This window comes from Leucopleurus acutus (assembly GCF_964270905.1).
Source record: "Leucopleurus acutus genome assembly, chromosome: 13".
In the NCBI taxonomy this organism is placed as follows: domain Eukaryota; kingdom Metazoa; phylum Chordata; class Mammalia; order Artiodactyla; family Delphinidae; genus Leucopleurus; species Leucopleurus acutus.
The window spans coordinates 21,239,294-21,251,302 of record NC_139155.1 but is presented as its reverse complement, the minus strand read 5'-3'; the positions used below and the strand labels follow the sequence as shown (position 1 = coordinate 21,251,302).

General features: G+C 35.1%; 1 protein-coding gene across 1 annotated transcript in view; it reads left to right on the top strand.

The window, feature by feature from the left end:
- The window catches only part of DCC (DCC netrin 1 receptor), a gene marked incomplete at both ends in the record, with an annotated part of 1,161,813 nt that overhangs the window by 1,017,886 nt on the left and 131,918 nt on the right, over nucleotides 1–12,009 (top strand). The window contains 2 exons of the mRNA XM_082853095.1: nucleotides 1,830–1,968; nucleotides 7,183–7,290. Coding sequence (XP_082709221.1) covers nucleotides 1,830–1,968; nucleotides 7,183–7,290 — 247 coding nt within the window. The remainder of the gene's footprint in view (nucleotides 1–1,829; nucleotides 1,969–7,182; nucleotides 7,291–12,009) is intronic.

Below are 12,009 nucleotides of genomic sequence, written 5' to 3'. Positions count from 1 at the left end.
TACTTACTCTGGGCCATGTACTATGCTTTACTTGACTTATTTCACACTTTAAATAGCACTGTAAGGTCAGTGCTACAGTTATTTCCATTTTATAGATGAGGAAGCTGAGGCTCAGAGAGGTAGTACCTAGGTATTCTGCCCCACCCCTCACACACACATACAGCCATGATTTTTCAAAGTATCAATACTTCCAGGCTAATGATTTATGTTGAATAGTAACTTTTCATAAAGTTCCTGAGAAAACTCAGTGAATTAATGGCATTTATAGAATGCAAGTGTATCATTCAAGAATACAAACAAGGCATATAAGAATTTAAGAAATACAAAGGACAGTATTGCTTAGTTGCCTCCCAAATGCCAGTTGTGTCTATGCTCAAAGAGACCAGTTTTATCAAAGTGTGGTATTCCCTCCTAGCTGAAATATTTCTCATTGCCCAATTTCTCCCCTTATTTCCATTTCTAAGACTTAGAGGTATTCATGACAGGGAAGGAGGGAAAGATTGGAAGTTATATCAGCCTATCAGATACGAGCTGCCTGTTTCATGTTTTATTTGATGGGGTTCCATCTTAGTCTACAAAATATTTTTACATTTATTTAGGGCATACATTTTTACAGCTATTTTTAAGAGCTTCTGATAAATGTTTATGAGGTCATCACTTAAATAGGATGGATGGGCACATCATCGAAATGTTATTAGAACAGTTAAATATTTATTTGATTTTATAATGAAATGTAGGATTTCCATAGCTATAATCTAAGAAGGATTCATAGTAGAATAAAAAAGATATACCACACTAGAATAGCTAAGGGAGGAGATAGGTATGACATAGGTGGAGACAAAAAGTTTTCCTTGATTTTCCTAGACATGGATATATAACAAATGTAATAAATTTAAAAGTAAAAGTAAATATTTAACCTTGGAAGATGATCAAGATCTAAATAACAAGCATAAATTGATATTTATAATAGGCATAAATAGTTTTAAATTTGCCTGATGATATGGAAAATAAACATTAACCTGGGAGATTAACCATTTTCTTCATTACAATTTTGATCTTTTGAGTAAGCAATAAAGACAGACAATTTACTTTCTACTAAAATATCCTTAACCTGTTGTTTAAAAGACAAAGAATGTATTCAGAAGACCAAAAATAAACACTAATGTAATCATTTAATATTTATCCAATTTATTCTCTTCCTGATCAACTGCACCAATGACCATACTTCAATGTATATTTAACGTGACCTGTGCACAAAGAAAGAAAATCACACGACACAATATTGCTTTTGTCCATTTTCTTTATAACAGCTATATAGATTCTGGAATCACTAAAAGTTTGTATCATAAAGAATTTTTTTAAAAATCATAAGCAGTAGAGCTCTAAAAATTCATTTTATTACCAGTGGGCAAATAATCATAACAATCTATGTAAAATATATAAAACATTAAAGCCTCTGAAAAAAAGACTTCAATTTTTAGAAATAAATTGAAGTTAAAGTCAGTGCAGATAACCTTAAAAACAGAACTGACAGAGGAAGTGGAATTGGTCCTGTCTCTGTGGTTATTGCCTCACTTGGGAAAATTTATCATCTATCTGCCCCTTTTAACAACATAACATCTGATTTTATTGATTAGGTTTTATATGTACAATCAGCCAGTGTAAACTGGTACAGAAAGGAAATAAAGTCAATGCTGTGTCCTAGGTCTTCCGTTGTTTGGAAATAAATTCCTTTTTTGTTGGCCTTTGATAGTCTTCTTATGTGTCTTGATTTACCAAGTTGATAGAGTTCATTTCTTTTTCTCTTTTCTTATTTCCCACTTGTTTAGTCAGAAGACACAACATCTCTGAGTTACACAGCAACAGGCCTCAAACCAAACACAATGTATGAGTTCTCGGTCATGGTAACAAAAAACAGAAGGTCCAGCACGTGGAGCATGACTGCACATGCCACCACATATGAAGCAGGTATGTGAAGAAAGGCTGGCTTTGAAATTTCTACTCTTGATATTCGGTAGTGTTGTTTTCCAGGTACCAAGGAAGTTGGAACCTGTGTCCACCATGATGTCTAAATTATACCTTATTTTATATAAAATCAGTCATAGCATTTTTATATCTAATATTATCCTCCCCACTCTAGATAAGAAGAAAATGAGTCCCCAGTGTATTAAGTGATCTGGTTTTAATCTGTACGTTAATTTAGGAGACCTGAATATAAATCTTCTTTTCAATACATTTAAGCAAAGGCATTTTACTCTGTCCAAAGCATGCGTGTCTTTGATCAACAGACATAGTAGGTATTTACTTTTTTGGAAAGAAATTAGATACAAAATGAAACATTGCATTACAACTGTAGTCTCATGGATGCTTACCCTAAATAACTTCAGCTGACTGTGGGAAGAAGTTTCTGGGGGGTCATGTTCACTGTTTGGAAATAAGACAACACAATGGAAAACTTTCATGCATTTTGCAATTGTTCAAGTTGAGAGTAAATGCAATTCACTGTAAATTTTACCAGTCACGTTTACTATGGGTCATAAATGTTGAGTTTATAACCTTAGCAGACATGCAGTGCACTTGGCATTTATAGTTCACAGAAATACAACATCTGAAGAAAAAAGGGTTTAACATACTTTTTGATTGCTTTCATGGCGTTACATCATATGTGGGGATAAACTGTACCACACATTTCCAAATTTAAAAAAATATGCCAGTAAAACTTTTATCTGGGTAAGTTGAATTTCTTTTTCCATTAGAATTTGCCCAATGGCATGGCAGTTCTAATTTTTATTTCAGGCTACTACCTTAACTCTAAGTTCATTGTGAATATTTTTTACAATTTGAGGGTACTTCTTTCTATAAGAAGTTTTTTTTCTAGTTGCTTAATTTCAATACCTTCTTCTTCTATTTTACATGTTTATGTATATTAAATCATTCTCCTAGAATTCTGCCCTGGATGTCAATGTTCTTAGCTTCTTAGGAAGAATAAGACAAGCTGAATGAGTTATGAACTATGGGGAGAATAAAGGCTCTGCTCTTTCTTTTTAACTTAAAAGGAGATGAAAAGAGTTAAATGAAAACCAGTAAGGCATTTGGTCTTCCCTGAGTGAAATAGAAGGAGTAGTAATTTCCTCATTCATTTTTCCCTGTCATAAACATAAATGCACACCAACATCTGACTTGATAAATGCACCCTATTGATTTCTCCTCAACTGCCTAGCCTTGTACGGATGTCGGGGTGAGACCCATTGCTGACAAAAAGATATTAACTTTTAGAAATGTGGCTAGGAGGAAGGGTGACTGTCAAAACAGATAATGACCTGGACAGAGGTGTAAATAGCATGTGGATAAGATCCCTGGGTGACGATGAGAAGCAAGAAGTAATTCACAAGTGTCTGCAGGTTTTATAACTGGGAGAAGGAAATGAAGTGAAATAACTCTAGCGTTTGCTTCTAATTCCATAATAACACAAAGACTATATGGGGCTGTGTTGTTATGCACTTGTGCTGAAATTACTAATAATAAAGGTAATGGCAGCTGACAGATTCTTGAAATGAAACACTTCATTCTGTCCAGGTGATGAATCCCTAATTTTACTCTAGTTAATTTAAATAAAATAAAAATAATTGGAAGGACAGCTGAAATAATGAAGTCTTGGAGAGGGGACAAGAAGCAGCAGTATTCCCAGGCTTTAGAGATGAGGAACTATAGGACTCTCCCTTCAAGGTGTTACACTCACAGTGGTTTGACTCCAATGTGTTTTCCTTTCTTGTATCAACATTCAGTTTACCAGAAGAGAGAATCACGCAGCTAAAGAGAGTGAGATGGAGGCCATGAAATTTCTATTTGATGTTGCTACCCAGCTCATGTGACACAGAGGAGAACTTGTTCCCAAAGGAAAACTCCAAGTGTTCTCTCTAAATGAAGGAGGGAATGGGGTGTTGAGCAGTCTAAAAACAAATGCCCAATACGATTTCCAGGGCTGGAAATCTTCTAAATCTTGAATGTTACCATCCACTCATACACTTAACATAGAAATTTAAGCATGGGAAAAGTCCTTTGAGAAACAGACAAACCAGAGGGCAGTGCGTGTCCAGTTGTCTGAGATATTGATTATGGGTTTCCAATAAGGTTCATTTTAATTGTCAGGTCCTGAGATAGATACTTGGTATAAAAGGTAAAGAGAATACAGCCTTTATCTTGGAGAGAATTATAATCTAATACATAAGAAAAATATTTTGAAAATACAACCTTGAAGTAACATGAAAAATACAATCATAGAATTTTGGCCAAGCTGGAGTCAGAGCACTTAGATCCAAGTATAAATTCTGTCTGGAGAAGTCAGGGAAGATTTCACAAATGAAATAATGATGGAGCTGTGGCCTGGGTGGATTGCCAGGTATCCATTCCAGGGCCTTCCAAAGGAAGGAAGCAGCATGCACAAAAATACACAAGCAAGTATCGGAAAGATGTCTTAAAGAGACGCTTACGAATGGATCAGAGCGACGGGAGCACAGTTTTCCTGGACAGCATGGGGACACGAGAGTGTATAAGAAAATAAAGTATAAATCCTGCAGGGCCTGGTATTTATTGTTATTAATATCATTTAATTCAATGAAGACAGGTAAGAAGTTATAAAAGATTATTACAGGAGAACCCACGAGATTGAAGCAGAGCAGACCAAAGACCTCCTCCTGCTTGACTTAGGGATCACTGAACCTGTTAGGGCCACTATAAATATCCAACATTTTTTTTTAAATAAAAAAATAAATAAATATGAGGGAATAGTATGCATTTCATATGATAATCCTAAACAACTAAGACATTGATTCCAATACCAGAATCTCTATTTACCAACAGTCACATGGCTTGAGGAAAAAGAAAAATTTGCTCAGCACCTGAAATAGATTAGTCATTAGGTTGTTTTCGGGGTTTTTTTGTTTTGTTTTGTTTTTTTGTTTTCGAAAAGTAACCAGCTCTTCAATGTCTTATTTTGCTAAAGCTGGAGTCATTCTATATCTTTTGAATATCAGCATAGAGTCAGTGAAGCAATCTAATCATCATCATTTGTTTGCTAAATAAGCATCAATTTTAATTTTAACAGTTAAGAAAAAACAGACAGAATATTCTGACTAGTTAGAAAGACAGATCTTTAATTACTTCCAAAATTGGAAAATTTCTTATTATGTTTGGTATAATATTCTAATTTGTGGCTATATATTACCTTCCTATCTGTGGCTTAGAAAATATCTTGAATGAGCTCTTTATAAAACTAACCCTTCTTTAAAGTAGCAGCCTCTCTGGTATTTTGCTATTACAAGTCTTTTTTGCATAATGTCCTTTCTTTCTTTTCATTAAAATATATATTAAAGTATGTTTAATATACAGTCTCTTTACTCAAGGATCTACTACACTAGACCTCTTCTTCTCCTCATCCTTCTCTTCCTTCTGCTTTTCCTTCTTCCTTCTCCTCCTCCCTCTTAAAAAAAAAAAGTTAAGTATATTAAGTACTTTGTCAGGATATTACAATTTGGTGCCACTTTGGTTAACCTAGTATCCTAGCGGCTGGGAGAATCCGGGCATTGGAAATCAAATGGTATGATAGATGGGAATGTTTGATGTCCCTCTATTTGGAATTCTCTTAGGAAGAGAAGCTGGAAATAGAGTGTTGATAATACTCAGATTCTGCACTGTTACAGTCAACAGAAGAGCCGAAGCAAATTATAAGAGTGAAGAGGAATTCAGAATTAGGACCAAGTTTTACCTATTTGTAATATACAAATACTCCTGTGCAGAGATCAGGAAATCCCTCCAAAACCCAAGCTTGGAACTTAAAGACATTCTGACATTGCCTATGTCAAATTGGGGGTAATTGAAAAAGACTATGGATAGTAGACTTGGGCATTGTGAGCTGCCTAGAAGGAAAACTGACTGCATTTCAAAGCACATTTCATTTCAAAGAGTGAGAAAGCAGGTCAAAGGAAGCCTGAAAGATATTGGACAAGCTTGGCCAGTTTGCTGCCGCCTTTGAAGTATATTTAAATTTTTGTTGAGCACAATTTAGGGGAAGAAAAATCCTTTTATCCTTCCAGGTTCTTGGTTGAGGCGCCCTGTAATAAGAAACAGGTTAACAGGAGAAAAACAAACAGAAGATTGACAATAAGTATACCTCTTGTATATATGAGAGATACCCAGGAAAACAGTAATTCCCTAAAATGGCCACCACTTTCAATACCATCTCCAGCTAAAGACAAAAGGTGTTGGAGAGTGGGAAGCCAGTAATGGGAAGTTTTCTGGCAAATCACAGTAAACAAGGGCATGGTTGTTACGTACATTTAAGCCTCTGCCTCCTTGTCATCCTCCTCTTCCTGGCACAAAGAGGGAGATACCCTTATAAACATATAAATTTTCCTTTTACGAAAGAGTAACTTCTACTCGGTTTTCAGAACTTTTCGTCTCTCTGTTGTTTCTTAAAAATAATCAGCTTAATTCTTATGCCAAAGAGGCATATTTGGGGGTGACAAATTCTGTTTCCATCAAACAACATGTGGGAAAAGTAGCTCTAAGCAAGACAGCATTTCTTGCCATCTTTACTTCCTACCAGGTTGATACTAAGACCCTCATAGATTCTATTTCCTCTGTTTTCAAATACTTCTTTGCCTTCTTGTTGGGAGATACCTAGTATGTTACCTAAGCAAGATATTGTGACCTGCATGTAAATTCTTTATTTTTTTGTCTTTTAAGGAAAAATAAAATTAGGTAAATTTTCATTTATATATAAATCCTACAGTTGTAACAGAATTTTGTCTCTTGGAGACATGTAGCCATCAATCTCACTAAGTATGTGTCCGTTTTTTTTTTGTTCTTATAATGGTTCTTACATTTTTAGCGTATCGCTCACTTGAAAATACCAGTTATGCTTTTCTCTGCATTCACACATATTCTGTTCTCCTCTCTATATTCACACCTTTGAAAGTCAGTTAACTTCCATGGAAAAACATTAATTTCTGTATCTTTGTTTGCTTGTTTAATTCAAATACCTAAAATAAACTGTGCGTGGTAAAATAAGCATGATATACTGTGTGACAGATTCTGAGTGTCAACATCATGATTAGAAGTCCCATAAATGTCTGTTTTCTTTCACATCCAATGACAAGGCCATGTTTCTGTTGCATCTCACAGCCCCGACCTCTGCTCCCAAGGATTTGACAGTCATTACTCGAGAAGGGAAGCCTCGCACTGTCATTGTGAGCTGGCAGCCTCCCTTGGAAGCCAATGGAAAAATTACCGGTAGGCACCTCAGCTTTATTTCCTGTGCTGCTCTGCTTGTCCTGTGATTGCTTACCTCCTGTGCACTGCTCATGACTTTTGTGTTTTAGTTTTCTGTCCCAGTATCTCAGTTGACCCCTGACCCTTTCTGATTGTCTCTCCTTGCCCCCTCTGACCTTGGAATTCTTCTAATGGAGCCTACAAATGCACACACAAACACATTTCATTTGTGTTGCTTCCTGAAAGATGTGCATTCCATTAGTATAGACCTTTTGCTTTAGATTCTGTGCAGCATTAGGATAACCTTGTAGTGGAATGCCTCTGAGCCTAAATGACTAAAAAGAAGCCAGTTGTTTGGCAGTTATAAAATACAAAAGACACTTAATGACTGTGTATTTTTATAGGCAACAGAGGAAGGAGGTTTGTCTGAGAATTTTTAGTTTCTCACTTAGCTTTTAGCTTCTTACTTAAATCATAAGGCTCGGAAAACACTTGATATTGACTGACGGAAATTGAACTTAATGAATATTTCACAGTGAAAGATTTTATTTTGCCAAATATTTCTGATAACATCGATGCCTAATTAAAGCATCCATTAGAAGCCTGTAACGTTAATTTAGTATGAAAAATATAATGGAGTTCTATTAGAGATTTTGCATTTAAATGGTCACTTTAGGCTTTTAATACATGTCTCCATAGCATATAATTATTATGAAGAATATTGTATAACTAAAAATGTGCACATTGTAGTCCAATTAACTTGAACCATTGGGTTAGGCGCATGTAAGAGTCACTCCTGTTTCTTCTTTTTCTCGCATACCAGCAGTGGATGGCATTATTATAAATTAACAAAGCAATTCAGTCATTCTGTGATACAGAGATAAGCTTGGAAATAACAGTTCAGGTGGCACACTTACTTTATGTGAGTTACTTTTTGAATTTTACAAAATGAAAAGATAATGTGAAAATTCCAAATGTGGTTTAAATTTAAGTTGAAGACTAGTTTTCTCTAATAAATTGCTCTTACTGCAATAACAAACAGAATTTCCATTTGAGCTGGCATATATGGAAAAAGAATAGAGACATAAAATCTCCCCCAAATCTTATATACTCAGTTGTCACTCTGCCACGCTTTTTGAAACTGAGGGTGGCTCATTCTAATTTTTTCTTCCCCTTACTGTTATGATCTATTTTCATTGGTTCTGTTTCAGTACTTTTGTAGATTTTGATTTGTTTACATGATGACTTTTATTATGTTATAAACAGATATTTATAAGCATATGGTAAATCAATAGATAATAAGTTTAAGAAGAAAAAAAACAAAATAGAAATTGTCTAAATAAAAACAAGTTCTGATAGAAAAAAAATATATATTGGGGTAAAGGATAAATAAGTCATATTAAAAAAAAAAGAAAAAAAAAAGAAGTCATATACTACCCAATTTTCCAATTTATTTAAATAAGTGTCATCACACAGTCTATGTTTTTTTTTTTATCTTTTGTTTTTTTTTAAGTTTTTACTTTTTTTTAAGTTTTTACTTTATTTTTTTATACAGCATGTCCTTATAAGTCATCAGTTTTATACACAGCAGTGTATACATGTCAATCCCAATAGCCCAATTCATCACACCCCCACCCCACCCCCCACGATTTCCCCCCCTTGGTGTCCATACATTTGTTCTCTACATCTGTGTCTCAATTTCGGCCCTGCAAACCAGATCATTGGTACTATTTTCCAGTTTCCACATATATGCGTTAGTATACAATATTTGTTTTTCTCTTTCTGACTTACTTCACTCTGTATGACAGTCTCTAGATGCATCCACGTCTCAACAAATGACCCAATTTCATTCCTTTTTATGGCTGAGTAATATTCCATTGTATATATGTACCACACTTATTTATCCATTCATCTGTCGATGGGAATTTAGGTTGCTTCCATGACCTGGCTATTGTAAATAGTGCTACAATGAATATTGGGGTGCATGTGTCCTTTTGAATTATGGTTTTCTCTGGGTATATGCCCAGTAGTGGGATTGCTGCATCATATGGTAATTCTATTTCTAGATTTTTAAGGAACCTCCATACTGTTCTCCATAGTGGGTGTATCAATTTACATTCCCACCAACAGTGCAAGAGGGTTCCCTTTTCTCCACACCCTCTCCAGCATTTGTTGTTTGTAGGTTTTCTGATGATGCCCATTCTAACTGGTATGAGGTGATACCTCATTGTAGTTTTGATTTGCATTTCTCTAATAATTAGTGATGTTGAGCAGCTTTTCATGTGCTTCTTGGCCATCTATCTGTATGTCTTCTTTGGAGAAATGTCTGTTTAGGTCTTCTGCCCATTTTTGGATTAGGTTGTTTGTTTTTTTGATATTGAGCTACGTGAGCTGCTTGTAAATTTTGGAGATTAATCCTTTTTCAGTTGCTTCATTTGCAAATATTTTCTCCCATTCTGAGGGTTGTCTTTTTGTCTTGTTTATGGTTTCCTTTGCTGTGCAAAAGCTTTGAAGTTTCATTAGGTCCCACTTGTTTATTTTTGTTTTTATTTCCATTACTCTAGGAGGTAGATCAAAAAAGATCTTGCTGTGATTTATGTCAAAGAGCGTTGTTCCTATGTTTTCCTCTAAGAGTTTTATAGTGTCCAGCCTTACATTTAGGTCTCTAATCCATTTTTAGTTTATTTTTGTGTACGGTATTAGGTAGTGTTCTATTTTCATTCTTTTACTTGTAGCTGTCCAGTTTTCCCAGCACCACTTATTGAAGAGACTGTCTTTTCTCCATTGTATATCCTTGCCTCCTTTATCATAGATTAGTTGACCATAGGTGCATGGCTTTATCTCTGGGCTTTCTATCTTGTTCCATTGATCTGTGTTTCTGTTTTTCTGTCAGTACCATACTGTCTTGATTACTGTAGCTTTGTAGTATAGTCTAAAGTCAGGGAGTCTGATTACTCCAGCTCCGTTTTTTTCCCCTCAAGACTGCTTTGGCTATTCGGGGTCTTTTGTGTCTCCATACAAATTTTAAGAGTTTTTCTTCTAGTTCCATAAAAAATGCCATTGGTAATTTGATAGGGATTGCATTGAATCTATAGATTGCTTTGGGTAGTATAGTCATTTTCACAATATTGATTCTTCCAATCCAAGAACATGGTAAATCTCTCCATCTGTTGATACCATCTTTAATTTCTTTCATCAGTGTCTTATAGTTTTCTTCATACAGGTCTTTTGTCTCCCTAGGTAGGTTTATTCCTAGGTATTTTATTCTTTTTGTTACAATGGTAAATGGGAGAGTTTCCTTAATTTCTCTTTCAGAGTTTTCATCATTAGTGTATAGAAATGCAAGAGATTTCTGTGCATTAATTTTGTATCCTGCAGCTTTACCAAATTCATTAATTAGCTCTAGTAGTTTTCTGTTGGCATCTTTAGGATTCTCTATATATAGTATCATGTCATCTGCAAACAGTGACAGTTTTACTTCTTCTTTTCCAATTTGTATTCCTTTTATTTCTTTTTCTTCTCTGACTGCCATCGCTAGGACTTCCAAAACTATGTTGAATAAGAGTGGTGAGGGTGGACATCCTTGTCTTGTTCCTGATCTTAGAGGAAATGCTTTCAGTTTTTCACCATTGACAATGATGTTTGCTGTGGGTTTGTCATATTTGGCCTTTATTATGTTGAGGTAGGTTCCCTCTATGCCCACTACCTGGAGAGTTTTTATCATAAATTGGTGTTGAATTTTGTCAAAAGCTTTCTCTGCATCTATTGAGATGACTATATGGTTTTTCTCCTTCAATTTGTTAATAGGGTGTATCACATTGTTTGATTTGCATATATTGAAGAATCTGTGCATCCCTGGGTAAATCCCACTTGATCATGTTGTATGATCCTCTTAATGAGTTGTTAGATTCTGTTTGCCAGTATTTTGTTGAGGATTTTTGCTTCTATATCCATCAATGATGTTGGTCTGTAATTTTCCTTTTTTGTAGTATCTTTGTCTGGTTTTGGTATCAGGGTGATGGTGGCCTCATATATTGAGTTGGGGAGTGTTCCTTCCTATGCAATTTTTGCAAGAGTTTGAGAAGGATAGGTGTTAGCTCTTCTCTAAATGTTTGATAGAATTCACCTGTGAAGCCATTCGGTCCTGGACTTTTGTTTGTTGGAAGATTTTTAATCCCAGTTTCAATTTCATTCCTTGTGATTGGTCTCTTCATATTTTCCATTTCTTCCTGGTTCAGTCTTAGAAGGTTGTACCTTTCTAAGAATTTGTCCATTTCTTCCGGGTTGTCCATTTTATTGGCATAGAGTTGCTTGTAGTAGTCTCTTAGGATGCTTTGTATTTCTGCGGTGTCTGTTGTAATTTCTCCTTTTTCATTTCTAATTTTATTCATTTGAGTCCTCTCCCTCTTTTTCTTGATGAGTCCGCCTAATGTTTTATCAATTTTGTTTGTCCTCTCGAAGAGCCAACTTTTAGTTTTATTGACCTTTGCTATTGTTTTCTTTGTTTCTATTCATTTATTTCTGCTCTGATCTTTATGATTTCTTTTCTTCTGCTAACTTTGGGTTTTGTTCGTTCTTCTTTCTCTAGTTCCTTTCGGTGTAAGGTTAGATTGTTTATTTGAGATTTTTCTTGTTTCTTGAGGTAGGTTTATATAGCTATAAACTTCCCTCTTAGAACTGCTTTTGCTGCCTCCCATAGGTTTTGGACCATCGTGTTTTCATTGTCATTTGTCTCTTGGT